The 21,598-nt window shown below is 55.8% G+C and overlaps 7 protein-coding genes across 7 annotated transcripts; 3 read left to right on the plus strand and 4 right to left on the minus strand.

Moving 5' to 3' along the window:
- Positions 1–3,665: 3,665 nt before the first annotated feature.
- Positions 3,666–8,469, plus strand: SPRG_12411 (hypothetical protein; the record flags this gene model as incomplete). Its single annotated transcript, XM_012352461.1, has 10 exons — positions 3,666–4,919; positions 4,993–5,100; positions 5,146–5,533; positions 5,583–5,959; positions 6,003–6,636; positions 6,680–7,699; positions 7,742–7,827; positions 7,872–8,015; positions 8,067–8,186; positions 8,232–8,469. The coding sequence occupies 10 exons, from the start codon at positions 3,666–3,668 to the stop codon at positions 8,445–8,447; spliced, it is 4,347 nt and encodes a 1,448-aa protein (XP_012207851.1). The 3' UTR covers positions 8,448–8,469.
- On the minus strand, positions 8,433–8,844 carry SPRG_12412 (hypothetical protein). The gene is made up of 2 exons (XM_012352462.1): positions 8,776–8,844; positions 8,433–8,730 (listed from the first exon to the last, which is right to left on the minus strand). The coding sequence occupies exons 1-2, from the start codon at positions 8,800–8,802 to the stop codon at positions 8,470–8,472; spliced, it is 288 nt and encodes a 95-aa protein (XP_012207852.1). The 5' UTR covers positions 8,803–8,844; the 3' UTR covers positions 8,433–8,469.
- A 1,343-nt stretch (positions 8,845–10,187) lies between these two features.
- On the plus strand, positions 10,188–11,343 carry SPRG_12413 (hypothetical protein; the record flags this gene model as incomplete). The annotated part of the gene is made up of 5 exons (XM_012352463.1): positions 10,188–10,273; positions 10,321–10,474; positions 10,519–10,781; positions 10,840–10,967; positions 11,014–11,343. The coding sequence occupies 5 exons, from the start codon at positions 10,188–10,190 to the stop codon at positions 11,262–11,264; spliced, it is 882 nt and encodes a 293-aa protein (XP_012207853.1). The 3' UTR covers positions 11,265–11,343.
- Positions 11,344–11,524: 181 nt separating this feature from the next.
- Positions 11,525–12,293, minus strand: SPRG_12414 (hypothetical protein). Its single transcript, XM_012352464.1, has one exon. It carries the CDS (start codon positions 12,287–12,289, stop codon positions 11,612–11,614), a length of 678 nt encoding a protein of 225 aa, XP_012207854.1. The 5' UTR covers positions 12,290–12,293; the 3' UTR covers positions 11,525–11,611.
- Positions 12,294–13,474: 1,181 nt separating this feature from the next.
- On the plus strand, positions 13,475–16,947 carry SPRG_12415 (hypothetical protein; the record flags this gene model as incomplete). The annotated part of the gene is made up of 9 exons (XM_012352465.1): positions 13,475–14,071; positions 14,121–14,431; positions 14,477–14,680; positions 14,732–14,982; positions 15,039–16,364; positions 16,411–16,487; positions 16,535–16,618; positions 16,667–16,828; positions 16,873–16,947. The coding sequence occupies 9 exons, from the start codon at positions 13,475–13,477 to the stop codon at positions 16,945–16,947; spliced, it is 3,087 nt and encodes a 1,028-aa protein (XP_012207855.1).
- A 78-nt stretch (positions 16,948–17,025) lies between these two features.
- Positions 17,026–18,841, minus strand: SPRG_12416 (hypothetical protein). Its single transcript, XM_012352466.1, has 10 exons — positions 18,558–18,841; positions 18,430–18,503; positions 18,259–18,385; positions 17,955–18,211; positions 17,860–17,907; positions 17,622–17,813; positions 17,398–17,574; positions 17,279–17,351; positions 17,190–17,234; positions 17,026–17,142 (listed from the first exon to the last, which is right to left on the minus strand). The coding sequence occupies exons 1-10, from the start codon at positions 18,804–18,806 to the stop codon at positions 17,062–17,064; spliced, it is 1,323 nt and encodes a 440-aa protein (XP_012207856.1). The 5' UTR covers positions 18,807–18,841; the 3' UTR covers positions 17,026–17,061.
- A 1,179-nt stretch (positions 18,842–20,020) lies between these two features.
- Positions 20,021–20,689, minus strand: SPRG_12417 (hypothetical protein; the record flags this gene model as incomplete). Its single annotated transcript, XM_012352467.1, has 2 exons — positions 20,021–20,047; positions 20,096–20,689. The coding sequence occupies 2 exons, from the start codon at positions 20,687–20,689 to the stop codon at positions 20,021–20,023; spliced, it is 621 nt and encodes a 206-aa protein (XP_012207857.1).
- Positions 20,690–21,598: the final 909 nt, after the last annotated feature.

The raw sequence follows: 21,598 nt of genomic DNA on the forward strand, positions 1-21,598 counted from the left end.
TGGTACACCTGTATTTGTGCGGTGGCTGACAGTTGATGTCCGATGTCGCGAGCCCTTGACTTAACGCCACTATTGGTGGTACATGTGTGTCTCGTTGTCAAACGCTTCATAGATGCATTATCGAGCAGCATTGGTGTCTTTTGGAAAAGCGTGGTCCACGACAAACCCTTGTCACCACATCTGTCCATATACAGCATTGTGCGAGTACACTGCTACTTATGGTGTCCTTCGAATTGTACATGCTCTGTGTTTGCGTGTTCATATGATACTTCCGTCTCACGCCGAACCAAAACCACGCCGGGCTTTATTACGAGGCACTACCACCACTCTCCCCCGACACGTCATGGCGCGAGCTTCTCGCCGCCTTGGTAGCTGCCGCCAGCACGACGCTCGACCACATTGAGACCAAGAGCCGCTACAGGTACGACGACGCAATCATGGCGTCTCTGGCTCGTGACCAGAAGGCGCTGCGCTTACGAATCAACAACACCAAGACCGCCGACCCCGCCGCTACCCAAGACCTCCGCATCGAACGCAACCTAGTCATGCATGGGATTCGCATGCGCTGCCACAACCTTGCCAGCGCTGAAGCCGACGCCCTCGTTAGTGAGATTAAAGACTTGAGCCCTACCTCGCAGATGTTCGCAGCTGTCAAGGCCACACTCCTGCGCCCCACGCCCAAGTTTCGCCTCAAGGACCAGCACGGGCACATCATCATGGACACGAAGGAGACAGCCACGCATGTGACCGCTCACTTCCAGGCCCAGTTCGCCAGCCCGACCAACGCTACCGTACAGCCCGACCACTCGACCAGCCCATATCGCCCCACGAATCCACGAAGCGATCAAGAAGCTCCGCAACAACCGCGCCTGCAACCCAAACACCATGCCGGCCGAAGTCCTCAAGGCCGCCGCGGACCTCGTCGCCACGCCCTCACCAAGCTGCTCAACGACGGTTTTACCAAAGGACAGCCGATCCAGCTCGGTGACGGGACACTGATCTGCCTGCCCAAACTCAACAAGCCCCAAGGCGTGTGCTCGAGTCTCCGCTCGATCGTCTTGCTCAATTGCATCCACAAAGCCGTCTCTATGATGGTGCTCAAGCGGATCAAGACGAAGCTCGATAAGTACATTGGCGCGTATCAGAGCGGCTTTCATCCTGGACGCAACACGGCCGACGTCGTGCAGTCGCACAAGTGGCACGTCACCCGGATCCGCCAGTATGAAGACCAGTTCTCTATCCTAGGTATCGACTTCTCACGGTGCTTCGCGGCTTCCTCGACGACGACAAAGTGCGCCTGGTTTGCATGCTGCTCACGACCACGACGCTCCGGCTGCACATCGACGGCAATTCGTACAGACCGTGCGAGACCAACATAGGCATGCCACAAGGCGACTTGTTGTCGCTGGCGCTGTTCATTGTGTGTCTCGACGCCGTGCTCAAGGACCTCGCGCAGACGCTCTGCGAGGAGGGCGACCTACTCGCCCACACGGTCGCCTACGTCGATGACTTGGACTTCATTTGCCACGACGCTGCTGCCATGACCCGGATCAAAGCCACCGCGCCATCCGTCTTAGCCCGGTGGGACCTCAAGATGAATGAAGACAAGACGGAAGAAACGCAGGTAACAGGTTCAACGCGCCGACGCACGCGACCTCTCTGGCGTGGCATACGACCAAGAAGCTCGGTAGCCTTCTCGACGACGCGGCCGATCTGCACGCTCGGAAGCGACTGGCGACAATGGTGTTCAACAACATGTGGAAGATTCGGATGCGTCGAGGCATCATTTTGGAAGGTAATCGTATGCGGCTGTACAAGTGCTACGTGCTCCCGGTCATTTTGAACAACTGTGGCACGTGGGCTCTGACGCCAACGAGTCTGGCGGACTTTGACAGCTTCCGTGGCCGGCAGCTGCGTCGACTTCTAGGTATCTTTTACCCGAACACGCTCGGCGACGTCGCGCTCTACGACCGCTGCAAATGTGTCCCGCTGAGCGAGATCGTTGCCCGCGAGCGTTGGCGCCTGCTGGACCACGTGCTGCGCCTGCAGAAAGTCGTCCCTGCCAACATTGCCGCTGGCCGCTTCTTTGCCGCTGCCTGAGGCGCCCCGTTTTATAGGCCGCATTAAGATCACGTTGCCGATCGTCCTGCACCACGACCTCAGGTCGTTGACGCCGCCTCAGTCGCTGGCGTCTCTCGAGAACCTTGACGAACCGCGTAGCTCTGCCGTCGATCGCGAAGTCTGGAAGGAATTTACGGAATTTGTCATAGGCCTAACCCGCTAGGGGTACATAATAGTAAATATACCACCGCTCTCTCGGCGGTCCAGCACTTGCATTACTGAAGTAACTCCCTGACAAAGTTTTATGCCCTCCGACCCTGCGAGGTGGCGGTGCTGAACCTTACGGTGACGCCACTGTACATGTACGATGCGAGTCTGGCCCACCTCGTCCTTTCGTGCGGGCGCCTCGTTGCCACCGACCTTGTCATGCATTAGGGCGTTGCCAATGTGAATTATATGTCAACGTCTCGCACTGGACCGGCTCCCCTCGCTTCATCCGCCTCTTTTTATGCCATCCCCAAGAAAACAGGGATATCGTAAAAGGCATGTCCAAGCGGCGGCATTCAACTCGTAACGAGCCTTGCCGACGACAAGACGAGCGCACCACGAGCAACGCCTGGCGTGATGCCATTGCTCGTCCAACCAGGATCGAAGCACCACATGAACACGGCGCAACCGTGTTCCATACCTTTTTTCCGCACGACTGGGGTCGCGTTCTACAAGATTTTTTAGTGTGCCTTGGCGGTGCAACAATCTCGCGTTGCGCAGTTGTGCACCTCGTGCCCAAGACGCAGGGTCCACCGCAAGTCCCACGCCTCGCCTGCCTTTTAAGCACCTCTCTATGACTTACCGCTCGGCACTTTCAATGCCGACTTGAAAACGATTTGGCTAATTCATCCCGATAGACTCCGATTGGCAAAGACGATGCAGCCACTCGACGTGCTGCCGCTGCCATCAGCGCCGTCGACCATTGTGCGCTACGTGGCGTCCATCGACATGTGGTACCCGCGGTATCTGTACTGGCTACCTTTAGTCACGCTGTAGAAATCAACTAATCAGTGCACCGAGGACTCGACCAATCTCGAGATCCTCAGCTACATGATATTCCAGAGAGAGAAGTCATATCCACTTGTATTTCCAGTTGTAGTAGTATCTTCTCGTAGTTGGCGTAGTAGAGGGCTCCTCGCTGACGCTAACTCGCACAACCAATGTTGCATTGGCAAACACGGGGTGCTATTGCGATTCGAGCTCAACCAGCCTGCTGAAGGGTCGCGCATGTTGCCTTCCTTCACAACTGCAGCTGGATGCGCCGCCGGCCATGTTTAAAAACAGGACGCATGAGGAGATAATTCTATTTTATTAGGAAGGATGGAGTAATACAGCGTGTTCACGCTTTGAAAGTGTTCTTAACGTTTACCTCCCTAGTGTATACGAATCACAAGTAGAGATTAACGAAGTGAGATCGATTTGGGCTCTTTCACGTCGCCTTGAACCGTTATCGAGCTTACGGCCGTGAAGATATCGGCGACAAAATGGACGCACGGCAATTCCCACCCCTCGATGGGCTGGGGAATGGCAGCACGACCCCGGAAGATGCATACGAAATGCTGCAGAGAAGTACCTCGTACGCCAACCCAGAGCTCCCGACTTATCTTGCCTCGCTGCTGCGCAATCTGCCGGACGATGGCGTCGACGCGACGCTGCGGCTCCTCGAGTGCGTCTTGGTCGGAGGCACCGCAAGCTTCGAGACATTCCTTGCGACGCGCGCCAACTTGTATGGGCAAGCCAGTCGCTCCAAGTGCGAAGAGGTCTGGAACGGCGACCACATCGCCTACCGCTGCCGCACGTGCGGTCTGTCGGACTCGAGCTGCATGTGTGTGCAGTGCTTCGACCCAGCCCAGCATGAGAACCACGACTACCGCATCTACCGGTGTAGCTACGGCGGCTGTTGCGACTGCGGCGACGACCTCGCGTGGAAGCCGTCGGGCTTTTGCAAGACGCATTGCTCCACGCCGTCGGTTCCGATACCAGACATTGCGAGCGAAGAATGCGCGCGCTTAGATGTGGTCCTCGACACGATTTTGGAACTGCTCCTATCGCTCTTGCGCATGATTTACGGCGAGGTGACGGTTCCGGGTACGTCCGCGGCCTCGACGCACACGCTCCAGACGACGCAGTACTGCTTCTCGGACGTCGGCCGCGCCCACGACAGCTTTACGCCCCGAACGCAACTTCTCCTTTGTCGACTCGCACAGTGTCTCTCGTGGCTACAACCCATCGTGACGAGTTGCGTCCAGTACCGAGCGCGCATGTGTCGCGCGCTGCAGATGCCAACGCGCTGGGGCCCATCCTCGACGACGGTGCTCGACTCGTGCTTGACGTTCGGCATCTTGCTCCCGCTCGAGTCGGCAGACGCGCTCGGCGTGCTCTTTCTCAAGCTGCTCTTTGACAAGGACTTCAAGTTGCGCTTCACTGCGGCTTTCTTGGCCGCGTACCCGTTCTACATACGCCTATACAATGTCCACTTGGAGAACGAGGCAGCGCACACGCACGTGAGCCGCTTCATCGACCGCCTTTTCTGCCAGCTCTTTCACAGCGCGGCGCAGCTCCACCAAATGGACCTCAGCGGTGTGACGTCCGTGGCACCCATCCACGGGCACATATTCGCCGTCAACGCCCGCCGCACCGCGACGGAGCAGCTCGTGCACTTTTTGCTGGGGCACTTGCTCGCACTACTAAAGCAGACGCAGCGCGGAACGACGCTCGACTGCAACCACGACTTTCTCAAACTGCGGACCTACTCGCGCTTCTGCTCGGAGCTGCGCACGCTTCTTGTGCACCCGCCCATTGCCGGCCAAGTATCGCCTCGTCCTTCACCAGCGATCTACAGGTATGGCATCGTTGATCTAGTAGGCGCTGACAAGTATGTAGCTGGAAGACGACTCAATCATGGCGACGCTCCTCGACATCTTGTCCACGATGCAGTGCATGGACCTCCAGACTAAGCAGCGAGACCGCCACGTCGAGTTCGAGTCGAGCGTACGTACAGCGAGTTGACGTCGGTGGTTGATATGTTTGCTGCAGTCATGGACAGCGTCATTCGTACTGGACTACGAGGTCATGCTCGTGTGGCAATACATTTTGCTCGGATACCGCCGATCTACGAGTGTGCTGCCCCCTGACGACGCGTTTGGGGCTCCCTTTTCGTGCGCCATTACGATATTACTTTTTGGATCTCACATGAATATGAGCAGGGATCCACCGTTGAACCCGTCCAAGTCGCCCTTCGAGCTCCCGACGTTGGTGCAAGGACTATTGGAACCCATCGAAGCAAAGCTCGCAGCGTGGTGCTACGAAAGCATGGGCCAAGCAACATGGCCGCGCCTTGACAGCGCCACGTGCAGCTTGCACTTGCCGCTTCACCACTTTTATGCGAGTGCGCTCAGTGATATGATGGCAGCGCTCGCCGCAGGTACATTCCAATGCTTCGGATTTTAGATGAAACCCTCGTGTGTGAGTAGATCCCAAGGCTCTGCTAGCGCTGCTGCGTCGGCCAGGCGCGGCCTTTTGGCACACGGTCGTGTACCACTCGGTGCAAGTGCAGCATTTTGTGCGGTCGATCAAGTGCCATCTCTGGGTTCTCAACGGACAGTCCATGTGGCAACAGGTGTATCATTACCACTCTCGCCATTGGCGCCATCACGGACTGCACAAGGACCTTTTTCTTCTTCAACTTGGCGCTGCGCTGGACCCAGCGTTTGTGTCGGACGTCGTCTCACACTGGCTGCCTGACGACAAGGACGCGGCGCCGCTCATGCTCGACGAACTCCTAAAGCTCGTACTCCAGCTCGTCCTAGACCCAACGCACGTTGGTGCGCTCTCATCATGGCAGCTTCTCGTACGACCCTTTGCCGTATCGGACATGTCTTCAATCTGAGTAGATTCGAGAAGTGAAGCACTGGCTCAGCACTGGACCGCTGACGCGCACCGAGTTTGTATCCAAGTGCAACCTAAAGCTCCTCGATGCGATTAAAGAGCACACGAAAGAAGAAGACGACGACATTCTCAACCGCGCTCTTGAACAAGTCGGTGTGAGCTCGTCGGCGATGGCTGCCACGTCGGCCGGCTCGGAGCCGTCACCACAAGCCGTTCTGCAGGGCCTGGACAACCATCCATCGTCGAGCACGTCGACATTCACACTGCAGCCAGCACTCTGGGCTGACATTTGCCCTTACTTTGAGGCCTTTACACTCATGGACGCGCAAAAATGTGAGCAAAACCGACCAACGACGCAAGTGCTGCTGCCGCCGCTAGATCACGTGCTCCCGTGTCTCGACGCGCGCGACAGCGTCCAGTTTGCCGTCGTTTCAGCGCTACTCTCAAACCACCTGCTTTTGGCACTTGTCTATCGCGTCCTTCATGCCGAGACTCAACGCGCCGAGGACGCAGGCGTTGTGCAAACTGCGTTGCACCTCTTGTACACGGCGGTGTCGATTGTACCGCGGGATTTCGTGCCAGAGACAGTCCCCGCAACATCCAACGACGCGCTGGATGCAATTGTGCGTGCCTGGAGCGGTAAGACTATCTTTCTCCATGCATGCACCAAAAATCTACTTAGGTAAGCCGTGGTGGGACGCAATGACTACTCGTGTCGAAATGCTCGCGCCGACGGCGTCGCTCTTGGAGCTTCTTCAACAATTGCCGTCATCGCCGCTCGTGACGGCCGTGCTCAGCCGCTGCGATCCGTCTGCGCCACCAACCGCGCCTGCTCCACCGACTCCCAAGTCCGGAAAGCCCGACCACATTAAGGAGCGCCAGGCCAAGATACTGCAGAAGCTTCGTGCGCAACAAAACGCATTTCTCCGCCTTTCAAAAGATCGCGCGCCCGCGGATGAGGTCCTCCCCGTCTTTTCGCAGTCGTCGCTCGAATCGGTCGAAAGTCCGCGGCCAACAACGACGGTCTACGACTGCGCATTGTGCCACGACGAAGCGGCCACCAACAGTGCGTTTGGCTCGGTGGGATTTCTCACGCCGTCACGCGTCGCATGCCTCGCGTCGCCACCGCTCCTCACACCATATCCACATTGTCACGCGCGCGTCTGTGGCCATGTAGTCCATCGGGCGTGCATGCAAACGTACCTCACGACGCTTGACGACCGCCAACGCATCACGGCACCAGGAGAATTCGTGTGTCCTGTTTGCCGCCGTCTTAGCAATACCCTCGTCCCGCTAAGTGCTTCGTCAGCGTCACCGTCGTCGGTTGTCCAGTGGGCCTCGGGTCGGTTTGTGCCAGCATCTGTGCCGCTGCCGCTGTCCGTTCGCACCTTTCTCCTCCAAGTCCATGCGACGATCGGCAACCCGTTGGCACCGACGCTTGCGACCCTCGTCGACATGGCTGACCACCTGCTCTTTCTGGCAGAGCTCAGCGAGCGCAACAGCGGCATCGCGATCACCTTTCAGTGCCTCGCAAACCTCGTGCACGTGGCGACGCTTCAGATTCCGAGCCCACCGTGGACGTGGCACCAGTTTCTCGCGTGGTGCCTTGTTGCGCCTCGCGCAGCGCCAGATCTTCTCGCTCACTATGTGCCGTTTGCGCTATCGCAGTCGCCGACGCTACCTGGCCTCGCCCGCAAGCTCCGTACACGCGCCATTTCACCTCTTTTTAACCCTGTGGTCGTAGGACACGTGCAATCGTGGCTCGGCAAGACGGACGCCATTGCTGAAACTGGCGCGCTCGACCAGTGGCTCATGGCGCTGCAACCCGAGGTACTTGTCGGCCGCATTTTCATAGCTGATGTATCGAATGCCAGGCGTCATTGCCGACCGCATCGTTCTCGCTCGTGGCCCTGCCGAAGCACTACGTCGAGATCTATTTAGCGTACTGCCAAAAGAATGCACAGTGCGCCAAATGCAACGCCGCGCCACAGCACCCAGCGATCTGCCTCCTCTGCGGCGTACGACACCACTACCAAGCGCACTATCTCATGCCACGCGACGGGTCGTAGAAACTTGTTTGTTGCTTTGGCGCGTGCTGCCAGGATGATCAAGGGCGTGGTGAATGCACTCAGCACAGCCTCACGTGTGGCGTTGGCTTTGGCTGCTTCCTCCTCCTCCGCGCCTGCACGGTAAGTGTTGTAGATCAAGCCATTTGACGCATCCGGCCACACTAGGTGCTTTTGCTGCTCGGACAAGGACGGTGCAGCATTTGGGGCAGCGTCTACTTGGACAAAAATGGGGAGGAGGATCCGTACCTCCGGCGCGGCAAGACACTGTACCTGAGCAACGAGCGCTACACGCAGCTGTGGGAGCTTGTCGTGCGCCACGGCTTCACCGAAAGCAGCTCAATCTTAGCCAACACGTCGCGCCAAGACGGGCTGCGGTATTAACACCTTTCTCTTCTTTACCTCCTTAGTTGGCAACATGGCGAAGCAAGTGCGAGACGCGGTAGTTGAGTTTCTCGACCTGCTTCTTAAGAGCCTCATTCTCCTCGCGGAGAGCAGCCTCGTTCGAGATGGAGCTAGCGGCTGGGGCCGAGGTCGCAGCGTCCTTGACCATCGCCTCGCGCAACTGGCGCAGCGCTACAAGCATTTGTTCCTGGAAGGCCTTCAGGTCGCCGCCACCGACCGTGCTGAGCGACTTCTCGACTGCAGCCAGGCGCTGGCTCACTCCCTACATTGCTCGTGTCAGAGTCCTTCAACCTGCTTCTGCGCGTACGTCCATCTTGGCTTCGACGCGCTCCATGGTGAAAGCAACTTGCTTGGATCAATTCTGGCACCACTCGCTTTTCCACCATAATTAAGTCCGGCGCACTTCTGCGGACCATTTTATCGCTCAGCTCAGCAAAGGTTTTTTACCCTTGGCTCAGCACAGGGACCGTACCATGGACTGGGCACATTGAAGTGCAGATCAAGGAGGCAAATTGACACGGGAGCACTTTGGCGGATGATATCCGGGCTGTGTGCAGCAGCATTGACGAGATGTACGTACTTGTATCAGATCATTCGAGAACTCGCTACGCCTGGCAACGTGGTTAGATTATCGACGGCATGATTAGCGCAGCTCGTTAACATTGGCGAACAGCGGCTAGCACCGATCCCGGCAGTCAGGGAGCACTCTCGCCAAACTATAACGCCAATAAAGGTTTTACTAATCGTTCTAAAGCGGGCGTTGCTATGGACTCGCGTCGCGCAATTTCCCAGCAGGACGGTGCGTTCCAAGCCGTTACTTGAAGTTCGTTACGATAGCGCGCCCACACGGACTCGTTCATGGCCGTCGGTGCACGAATGCAACTCAATGGTGTCGACAGTTCTCCGCAGCGTACAAGTGCTAACACCACGGTGTCAACCTCACCTTGTACTGCGACGCTGACTCGTTTCCCATCGACCAGCTACCGAGACCCCGAATCGGTGTACGCGATCACACTCCCCAAGCACCGGCGGCAATTCATCTTCACCCAGAAGAACTTTAACCCACTTTCTGTCGCTCTGCGAAAGCGCCCCCAGTCGGCGACGTCTAGACCCAGAACGAACCAGGTGTGTCCAACGCCCGATGCTCCTATCGAGCCAAAACCACGACCACTGACGGCGCACCGGCGGCCAAACAAGACATCGCCAACTCAACTGGCGGTACCACGTCCTGCGTCCGCGTTTCGACCATTGACTGCAATGCGGCCAACGCTTCCAGCAACGTGGCAGCTAATGCAGAGAGAGCTGCAGAATCAAGCGCCTACATTCACGACGGGTGCTGTCGCCGCAGAGCTCACAAGAAAAGAAATCGAGTTGCAACGAACAGTCACCGCAGGCGCGCACAAATGTCTCAACGATACCAAGATTGCCCACGAGCAAAAGCAGAAAGAACTGCGGTTTCTCCAATGCAGTATCATCGAGCTCCGGAAAGAGCAAACATCGACATTGAGCGACAATGCATCGGTTGAAGCTAGGATCGCCGATCTGAAAGACGAGGTGCGCCGTGCTAATGCGTACGTACGCGGCCTCCATTGTATGCACGAGCGCACGAAAGCCGACGGCCACGCGCTGCAGGCCACGGCGTCGACGACACGCAGTCGCGTGACAACCCTAGCAAAAGAGTAATGTCCGCTCCTTATTCTGATATCTCAAGATAGTGCCATGGACAGGTGGCAAGCCCTTGACGCGCGGCGACATCAGTTGGAAAACGCCACCATCGAGCGGGCCAAACGACTCGAGGCCCTTCGGTAACATGGACATTTTACTCGTTTCAACAACAACAACACGCGAGTAGTCGTAAAAAAGAAACAACAGACGCCGACGCAGCGGCTGTGATTGTCCACTTAAAGGCCGAGCTCAAACAAGGGTCGGAGCTGGAGCGCTGGCGCATCGAAGCCGACAAAAAGCGCGCGAACCTCGTGCGCACGTTTCGTTCGCCGCTCGTCGAGGTGCCAGCTGTCCGTTTGCATCGCCATGTATGAGTGAGCATTAGGACAAGTCTACGCGTCTCGGGCGCGCAAACACGAAGATCCTTCTCTTCCGCGAGGCCGTGCTTTCGACGAAAGAAAACCAATTCGATGAGCTCGTGCGCGAGTCAGGCGAGTCGGACATCCATGCACTCGTGCAGCGGTTCTCCTCGTTCTCAACGGACATTGCATCATTGCGCCAAATGGACGCCGAAAGCTGCGCTGCGCTTGAAGCAGCTGAACAGCGCCTCGAAACCATGGAGGTCCAAGTGCGCGAACTTCAGACATGGTAAGAGACTGTGTGTGCATTGCGATGGATCATATTCGACAATAACGTATTGTCGTAGTGGTATGGAACACGTTGTCGAGACACAACGCCGGGTGAAAGCGCGGCTTGAGGAGGAGCTATGGAGTGCCAAAATGCACGAAGAAAAAGTCGCTGCTACACCGAGTTCCCAGCAGCAAACCTTATCAGGTATTTTAGCCACGGTCGGATTTATGTATGACGGTCGACGCTGTAGTGCTGCACCAAGGACTTCTTGCAATTGCAGAGATCCTCGGCTGCCTCGAGACAGCGGCGACCGACATACACGCAGCAGCCTCGACGTTGGAGCTGGCTACAAGCTGCGTCCGACTTCTCAAACGCCACCGAGCTCGAGAGCCAGTGCTCCCAGCAACGACACTGCAAGCAATGCTTGAGCATATCGCGCGCATCGCACCCTCGCGAAGCATTGTGCCACCAAATACAGTATGCGGCATCGAGCTCGGGTAGTAATCGAATCGCCTTGCGTTATATAGTAAAGACGGGAATGAATAGCAGGGTCCTTTCGCGTACTAAAGTATATGACTACGAGTCGTTGTGTTTTTGGCTTCAAATTTTTCAGAGAACCTCAACGACAAAAAGGTGACGGCATTGGACTTCATTATTGCCGTTGCGTTGGGCAATGAAAACCTAACGCACGAGTGATTGAGCTCTACATGTCGCCTCCACTGGTTGGCGCGCGCAAGGTGGAAGCAAGAACCAGGAATGCATTGTGGAGAACGCTTTTGACTTGATAGTAATGATGGTACTACTGGGATTAGTGTGTTGTGTGTATATATGACGAGCTTTGGAATGGATTACCATGCGCCGCACATGAAGCGCTGACACATGGACATGCGTCCTTGGCGTGGCATGTCGTTCTCAGCGGCGACGGCATCGTTGAAGCAGCCATCGATCACAATGACAGCTGTCGACGCTAATGCGTGCATGTGCGATAGCATGTGCTTGAGCTCGTCTGGCGTCGGCGTGTGCGGCACGAAATCCAGTGCGAACATGGTGCCGACCACGTAGCCGTCATGGCAGATGGGCGCCGACGCCACAAAACGCACGGGGGCGCCAAACGGATTCGGTCCGTTGCCTGAGACTAGTGGGTGCGCTTTGAACCGATCGTCTTGCGTTGTGTCGAGCACCACCAGCGGCTCGCGCGAGGCGACGACATTGCTGCAGAACGATTGGTGGCGCGACAGCTCAATCGTCTCGCCCTTGTACTGAAAACGCTGGCATGTTTCGTTGATCCAGCTCACAGCCATGACCGGGTACTTCAATTCTTTCTTGGCGATCTCGTTGAGGAACATGAGCGTCTCGTCCTTGAGCTTCAGCTTGTGCACCCAATGCAGCCGATACGGGTCGTCCCATGCCAAGTCTAGCGAGACTTCGGTGACACTCGAGAGCTCGGCTGTCTCTGCGTGCACCACAACCGTCTTGCGTTCGCGGTGCTCGACAAAGGTCGCTTCCTCGCACTGGATCGCGTCCATTTGGAAAATGATGCTATGCTCACCAAGGTGTCGCGTCGCGCGCGTTTATCACACAAATCTGTGAGTAAGCTCAATAGTGCACCCAGTATCGATAAATGCACCTATGATAGGGATAAAGCGCATTAGTTTCGCCGTGGAAGGCGCACCTTATGCAACGCGGCCTGACGCGACAGCCTGAAGTGCAAGTAGGTCGTGGGAGCGTTCAGTCATTACGCGACAGATCGTGATCCAAAGCCAGCAGCGTGTACTGTACATACGCCGACCTTTTAGTACGAATGCGCCAGTTTTCGAAGGCAGCGAGGGTTTATGCAGCCACGTAGACTCGTATCTATGCACGCTCACTAGCAAAATCTGGCTATATCCATGCGCGAGACGAGCAAGTGACGAACGATACAATCTCATGTGCGTAAAGCGAGTTTATCTCTCTTGAGCGTGACTGCTTCGTCGAGCAAGAATCAAGTGCTGTGGTATGCATTCATTTCGTTTGCACAGACAGAGGCAAAATATACCTAACATGTAGAATTTGCATTACGAACGATTTATTTCGAATTATCGCCAGAGGGTAACCTATAGTGGCGCGCATCGACTGCAACGCATCGAGCCGCTTTACGCCTATCCGGATCTACTTTCCAACGACGATGCTCCGATTGAAGGGCGCTTGATTCGCCACCTTTACGTTGCTCATCGTATAGTCGGCATCGTGCGAGTCAAACGTCAAACAGGTCCCTTGCCGGATGGGCTAGTAGGATCTTACTACCGGTCCTACCGGTATATCGCCTACCGGTCCTACCGGTAGTATCGCGCAATTGTAGCGTGACCGCTTGGGCAACATTACGTGAAAACCAAGGTGTACGCAAACCGCAAGCATAAAGACGACTCGTAGATTAATTTACGTCTTGCGAGTCAAAAGGGTCACTACTGCACCGATAACCCACCGAGGACGGGATAGAAACACTAGTGTGCAACCTGGAAGAGCTGGGATCGTTTTGCAGCGCTTTCTGGTTATGCTGACTGGGTCGAGCCAGCGTACTAGTGTCAATTCATGAGGAGCTGTTCACTATCATCAAGGCTAACACGAAATGGTCGTATTGCGTCGTGTTGGTGCAGATTAGTGTTACGAAACCTATTTTGGGCATCCGTTTTGAAGCGTTGGGAAAGGCGTTGGCAGTATCCACCTCGCCAAACATGGCGGACCAGCACGCGCCGTTCACGCCGTCCGTGACGCCGCGCCCTATCAAGCCATCGCAGGCACCGTCGCCCCGGAAGGCACGGATGCTGGCCACGAAGGCTCCGATCGTATCGCCGATAAAGGTCTCGGCGTCGCTCTCTCTCAATAACAAAGACCCACACCCGGAGGAGCCACCGCCGCGCGTAAGCAAGCTCAAGATGGTGGGAGAGATGCACGCGGTGCGCAACCTCGCGAGCCACATTCATTTTGGTAACACGGCGCGGTCCGGCGTCGGTGAGATCGTCAAGGTCTTCGAGAGCCATGGCATTCACCTTACGACGGATGAAGCCAAGACACTTCTGTGCGAGTACGAAGAGAACAACGACGAGCACCTCGACTACCGGAAGTTTGTCGAGTCTTTTGCGACCATGCTTCGCAGCAAGGAGGCGGGGAAACGCATTGATATCAAGAAGCAGCGCCTCCAAGAACACATGAAGCGTATTCACACGTTCCAGAGCGCTGTCGTCGATGACATGCACGAACTACTGAAGGAGCGGCTGCAGTCGTCTTGGATTAGTCTCAAAGAGTCGTTCAAGGCACTGGACCACGAAAAGGTTCGTGCACTAGAATGTATTGGTTACCTACTTTCGTGTCTACCGTTAGAGTGGTTTTCTGGCAGCAACGGACTTTCTTAAAGTCCTCAAGCAGTACGATCTGCCCGTGTCGCATGATATTCTTGTGAACCTCATGCTACGCTTCGACACGAACGGCGATGGCATTGTGAACTACACCGAGTTTCTGAGCCAATTTGGCGCCAAATTTTCAAGTGCCAACCCGCATGGCGTCGGGAGCTCGATTCTACAGCACACAGCTCACGACTTCTCGGTCGCCGCCGTCGAAGAGAAAGTCCAGCGGGCGTTTCTTCAAGGTCAAGTCCGAAAGCTCGTCGACGACAAAATTGAACCGTCCTGGCCGTACGCCCTGCAAAACGATCGCGAGGCTTGACGTTGGATTTGTAGGAAGTTGCGTGAAGCGCTTGTGCAGTATGATCACACCAAAGGTGGCTTTGTGTCGCGCGACGACCTCCAACGGCTGCTCGCGCGCTTCCACATTGATCTACCTGACGCCCAATTCCAGCAACTCGTGCTCTGCTACGACACATCGCGCGACGGCAGCGTCAATACGGCCGAGTTCTTTCGGCATTTTGGCGAAGACCTCCGCGCGTACCCCCATTTGACAGTTTCGGTGAGCGACGCAGAGTCGAAACCTACGAGGTTTGTGCTCACGGAGCGCACGTCGCTGCTCATGTGTGACAAGTCGAGTCACAACGACCGCCCCAACATCAAGGACCACTTTTCCAAGCTCTCGGACGCACAGTGGCACGCCTTGTACTTGGATTTTGTGGCTGCTGACACTCACAAGACGGGTTGGATTCCCCGCGCGCAATTTCTCTCTATCCTCTGCGACTACCTCGGACATGACTTGCCCCACGACAACGCAACCCCATCTTCCGTGCGTGTGGCTCGTACGTCAACGACCTCATGAACTACCGCGACCTTGTGAAATCGTACCGCCCCCAAGTCATGGGCATTTACGCACCGCACCCGAGCAAGAACACGGTGAACGCTCCGAAGCAAAACCCGACCGAGTACTACAACATGGAGAGCAGTGTCCACACGGTGTGCGCTGCTCTGTCGTCTGAGACGTGGCAGTCGCTCAAGAGCGAGCTAATTGCTGCCGACGTCCGACGCATCGGGCGCATCTCGGCTGATACGTTTAGCAGCATTACAAAGACGCACATTCCGCACCTCCGCGACGACCAAATGGCCTTTCTCGTCCTCTTCTACGAAGACAAGGCCAATACGCACCACACGTGCTCAATTCGGTACTCGTCGTTCTTGACCGACTACGACCACGAGGTGACACCATCGTCGCGCGAACTCATTGATCCGATCGACGAGATGGACGAGTGGGAGATGCACGAGCCCACAGGCCGGCGGCGGCAGCCGGCGCCGTCGCCACTGGATGCGACTCGGAACGTCCTCAAGCAGAACTTGCACGCGCTCGAGGCTGCGCTTCTGCTCGCTGACGCTGACCTTAAGGGCATTGTGAGCCTCGAGACGTGGCTCTCGCTTCTCAAGGACCATGGCGTCAAGGTCGAGCGCAAGTCACCCATCTTTGACTCGCTTTTTGGTCGCTTCATCAACCCAACCCTTGGCGTTCTCAAGTACCGGGAGCTCCTTCTCGACTTGGACGCAGGCGTGCAGGCCAAGCAGCTTGTGGACACATCTGAATGGACCTTGCTTGGCGTCGAAAAGAGCCACTCGAGCGAGATCCGGTCGATCGACGACGCCCGTGTTGTGCTGCGTCACCACTTGACGTCGTCACCGGCGCTCCAGCGGCGCGTCTACAAGCTCTTTACTCAAGTGGACACTGCACGCTCGGGCTTGCTTCCATACGTTGACGTCCGGCGCGTTCTGGAGAAGATTGGCATTCCGTTTGCGGACGCCGAGCTCTTTGGCGCGTTCGCAAAGTACTTTGATGTCGACAGCTCTGGCTTTGTTCCATACCTCCAGATGCTCCACGCGTGCGGCGGCAAAGACCCGGACAAGATGTCGGGCATGAGCGACCTCGCAAGCAACTGTTCGTACTACAGCGCGATCTCGAACGCACCGCGGGCTGTTGCGAAGCGCTCGAGCCAGCACAAATCTGTGTCGGTGGACGCCGCAGCGCACGCGGTCGTGAACCGTCACGTCGAAGAGGGTCAGCTGGCCGTCGGCAGTGCCGTCGCCGTCGAGGAAAAAATCAAGGCGCTTCTCACAAAGCGCTGGAAGACGCTGCACAAGGCGTTTCAGTCGATCGACTCTGATAAGTCGGGACTCGTGTCGCAGGCCGCGTTCCGCAAAGGTGCGAACGTGGTGAGGCATAGGATGATCCGACTCGTGCATTCTAGTCATGGAGAACACTGGCGTCGCGCTCACGTTTGAAGAGAGCCTTCGGATTTGCAAAAATACGACACGGACAACTCGGGTCGACTCAACTACAACGTGTTTCTAAAACAACACGTCCACGGCAAGAAGCCTTTCTCCGAGTACACGCCGCTGAAGCCCTACTCATCCGATCACGCCAACCTCCCCGCGCTATCGCCATCCAAGTCGCCGGTGAGATCCGAAGGAAGCTGTTGCGTCTCATTGGCATCGCGTGGGTAGGTGCCCGAAGAAATCCGGAGCGTGCTCAAACTCAAGTGGAAGAGCGTGTACGCGTCGCTACGGAAGCTCGACACGGAAGGCTCGGGTCACATTTCACCCCAGCACTTTCGTCACTTGCTTGAGTGGTTCGGCATTGTGGTCTCCGATGACGTCTACTACACGGTGCACACGTCGGTATCTTTTGCGACTTACCACGTCCATCCTAGCTACTCAAACGATTTGACTCGGTTCAGGACGGCCACGTCAACTACAATCAATTTATGCGCGCGTGTCTGCAATAAGCCTGCAATGGGTAGGTCTAGATCGTCGATTTTGCCGTGTTGCCTGGGGAACGATTAAAACAAAGAATATAGTAATGTTGCACAGTTTGCTGCGTTGCAAAAGACACAGTTGAACTATTCTGCCTCGCCACAGCGCGGGACCAGGAGCGCATCAAACACTGGTGCAGCGTGGTTAGACCAGTTCTCCGGCCAGTGCTAAACAGCGCCCTTTGGTATCAATTGTATGGCAGTGCAGTACGTACCTCGAAGTTCGACAAGTTGGCACGGTATCGCGCCAGGGTCTCGTTCTAATCAACTTTCGTGTGGGCCAATACGATAACAGCACGCGTACCTTGGGATACGCGGTCAAGAGCTCGATGAGTTGGTCACACAACTCTTCGCTCGTCTGAAAGGCGAGACCATTACTAGCGTAGCATGGCATCGTGATACATCGATGATATAGTTGCATACGTGTCGTGCTTGACGAGTTCGTTCAAGCAATTGAAGCCCACGGCGCAGACTGGCACACGGCAACCAAACATGTCGAGAACCTTCATCGGCAGATCCAAGCCGGACGTCGACGTGTGGAGGCATATGCCGAGGTCGGCGGCACCCAGAAGCAACGGGTAGTCGCTAGCTTCCAGCCATCTATGTACCGCCGTTTAGCGCCGCGAAAGTCGCACACACGGCCATACAGCGTCACAATGCGGACCCGCTGAAACTTGAGCGCCGCGATGCGCTCCAAGTACATAGCCTTCTGCGGCCCTTTGCCCGTGACGGCGACAACGAGATTAGGGATGTCGCGGCGGTCCTTGGCCACTTCTTCAAATCGCACCAGCGCGTCAAAGAGCAGACCAAAATCTTCGTCTTCAGTCCAGCTCGTCGAACTAGATCATCGCATGGATCAATACGATGGTGGCGTCGTGAGAAAACCTAATAACGAGCGCCGGGCGGTCGCTGCGAAGCTTGTACGACGACGATCTAACGTGTCAAATTAAAATAGCCATTTCGAACAAGCAAGTGCAAACCCCTGGAGCTCGGTGCGCCACGTAGCGTTGGGCTTGGTTGGCACCAAGTCGGCCGCGGCAGCAAAAGCGTCATCGAGGCGCACCAAGAGATCATGTTGGACGTCTAATGGCGTCGGCTGGAAGAATGCAGGCGGTTTGTCGTATAAAACTACGGGGGAAATGGCCCAGTTGTCTTGCAGCCACGATTGCATCGCTTCTGTCACGCAAAAGTGGCCATCGGCGAGGCGTCCAAAGAACCGCTCGAACCACCGCGCGATCTAGGGACATACTTTCTTGCCTTGCGTAAGCACGTTTCAGTATATACCTTGACAAACACGTGTCCACCGCCAATCGAGAGCGCAAGCACCGTGTAGCCCATGTTGTGCCAATCAATGACAAGTTTGGCGCGCTTGAGCTTGCACGAGAGCCAGCCCACATACAACGTCGGGATGCTACGCACATATTATTGCCCAAGATTCACGGTTGGAGTCACTACGTGGGCGGGTTTTGTACGAGAAGCACGTCAAACGACCCGACGCAAAATAGCATCAGCCAGAACAGTTGAAACAGCTATAGAGGCGACGTCAGAGGCGAAACGACAGTGCAATTGGAGCTATAGCGTACCTGAAGAAGCACCTTGAGCGGCCCCGAAAGCACAAAGAGCTTTCGCGATACGGCGATGGGCGCAAAGGTTCGCAACGCGATGTTGGGCTTGGCGAGCAGCTGTGGAACACAGCGCTCGCCCTCGTAGCCCACGACGGTGACACGCGTGTCCGGCATCTCGGCGAGCGAGATAGCGTGGTACTGCATGCGTGGGCTGCGGCCAATGTCCCCGAGGACGAGGACGACTACGTGCTTTGACGATTCCTCCATCGTTGCCAAGTGCTTGTTTGTCGTTTTCAGCGTCCGGATACCACATCATTACTGCAACCGCATCCGGATAGAAACGCACAGGTCGTCGGTTGTGGAGCAAATTCCATTCCCTGTCCAACAGGAACACTTACTGGAGCTAGCGGTGGTGCATTCGAAAAGAAGGACGCAAGTTGCTGGATCTATCATAATGTTTCCTATACATTACAAGCCCAACACGCATGGCTACGCGACAACTTTGTTCCGGCATGTGCCGTATACACGCCACGTCTCGCGCTCGGCTAAGCCTCTCGGCGGCCGGCTCGTCGTAGCACCTTGATAGTCCACCACCATATGCAGTTCAGTGTAAATTATATATAAATAGACTCACTTCAACAACAACAACAAGCCCAACACGCGTGGCGCCAGTGTCCTACGCTGTTGAGCGTTCGTTGGTGACAAGAGGAACAGTTTCAATCAAGGTTATACATCCCTTGGTGTCAATGGACGAAACGGATCGGGCACACAACAGTAGCCATCACGGGTTATCGCATGCCCACTCACGGTGTCAATATTAGAGTGATTTTGCAAGGGTGGAATTCAGGATTGTTCGGCGCGCGACATTCCAGAAAACTCAATGATGAAAAGTGGCGCGTTCGGATGTTTTTGCAAACGTGCAGAAGTTTTTCGCTTTGGACGGGTGATGGACGACGCCCCGCTCGCACTCCCTCCCGTCGCAATTCTCGCCCAGCACCTCGTCGTGGCCTCTCGGTCGTTCTCTAAGGCCGTCCTAAGGTCGTCAAAGCGCCGGCGGCGCCTGATGACCGTGACGAGGTCACCGTGGATCACACACATGTGCTCGGCGACCTCTTCCCAGCGCTTTGCGGTCTGGCCGTAAGGACAGTCGTGTGGCATATGGGCTCACAAGCATGACTTCTTTGAGGACATCAACGTCCGAGTCCACGGTGAAGCGAAATGCCTTCTTCGTCGTCTGTGGAGTCCTTGCGCATACTCAGTGCAAGTCAAAAATAAGTCGCTTTCCTGAAAACCAGTTCAGGGTTGAGGGGGTCCCATCGTACTTTTTTTCGGTGGAATTCATCCGACGCGCGCATGCGACATGTGACGACGTGCTCCAATCCTGCATTTCACGCTTGCAAAATCACTCTATTGCCGATAACGACCATGTACGAATAATAATGGAATTGTCAAAAACCAAAAACGAGGAATAAAATAAGCGGTTACACAATACTAGTAGTCACGGGGCACTATAGCGTCACGAAAGGCAAGTCGAAATCGACCAAAGCTCGCTCAACTTCAGCCACCGAAAAGTCCGAGGGGCACACCGGGAGCGGTGCGATGCACGAAAAAGCAAACTCGTCGTCAGCCAAAATGTCGCTGTCGGCGTCATCTTCAGTCTCATTGTAGTACGCATCGTCGTCGTCGTTGTCGGGCGGCGACGCCATGACGTATTGCACGAGGAAGTTGAGCTTCGAGGTCGCAGACGTGATTTGCTGTTGAAGTTCGTCAATCGAGCTGTAGATCTGCGTGAGGTCGCTGGAGTCGTCAGCAATAGGCACCGCTGGTGTCTCGCCTTGGGTCGGCACGGTAATGAGCCGCAAGAGACTTCGGTTGTCACGCATAAAGTGTGGGTGCTGGAACGTCAGGAGCACGCGTTGCGATGGACTTTGACTCGCGAAGCTGCGCCGGCGAAACCCGTGGAGCCGCAGACGCCGCTCAAAGCTCGTAAACTTGGTGTACTTGAAGTACGCGTGCAGAATTTGCGACGTAAAGAGGTCGCGGTCGAGGATCACGAAGGCTGTGCCGTCATCCGTCCAATGGAAGATGCTCACGGGTGCCTTTTCGAGAGCGTGGTACAGGCGCTGCACAAAGTGCGATGGCTTGGACATGATGATGGCAATGCGGGGCAAATGCAAGAGTGAGGCTCTTGGAGATCAAATACCTCGTTGAATCGTTTTAGAAATTTCAAGGTTGCTAATCGATCCAAGTTTTTTGGGCCGTAGCATGCACATAGGATGGTGTTAGCGCAAGTGTGGTACGTGGACTCCCAAGCTGAGATGGGCCGCCATGCCTACTCACAGACCCCCGATCCCGGTGAACACGTTACGATATATCTTCAACGAGTCTCATGTTGATGACACTGACGCTCGGAGCCAGTAGTAGGTAGACCCATCGTGCACGTTGCCTGGAGACGCAGGTGGGAGCGACACAAGCAATTTGAGCATGACGATGCAATCGGTGAACGTCGACGCTCGAGAGCCAGCGAAAGATACTTTTGGGGCCACGTTGACCATTCCACCTGAAAATTTGGGAACGTGCGCGGGACAACTTGTCATCTACTAACCAATTGCTCTTCCTGTTCATCGGTACTGAATGATGCGATGAAAGAGTCCCAGAAGCTTACGCATGAGTCTTTATGAGGAGAAAATCATAGGGGTATTCGCAAGGGTATACTGGTACGATCCCTTTGGTATTTGATACGCCACAGCCTGGGAGGCTATTGTACGATTTTGTATGAGCAATCTCTCGTGCGGCTGAGCATGGAGCTAAGCTTGCTGCCTGATTCTGGTGCATCTTGCATGCATGACACGCCACTTGGGCGTCGTTTGGCAACCGATCAGGCGCGACTAAATTTTGCAACGAGAAAGCTGCATTTCCGACACTGTCTCTTGAGCAGCACGTATCGTACAAGTGACAATCGTCGCTCTTCACTGTATTTCGTGCGCACCGGTAGCGAAGCGTTTGTGCTCGTTGTTGCTGCATGGACGCATGTGGTGGCTGGACTAGCCTGCTACTGG

Source organism: Saprolegnia parasitica, assembly GCF_000151545.1.
Source record: "Saprolegnia parasitica CBS 223.65 unplaced genomic scaffold supercont2.100, whole genome shotgun sequence".
NCBI classification, from domain to species: Eukaryota; Oomycota; class Saprolegniomycetes; order Saprolegniales; family Saprolegniaceae; genus Saprolegnia; species Saprolegnia parasitica.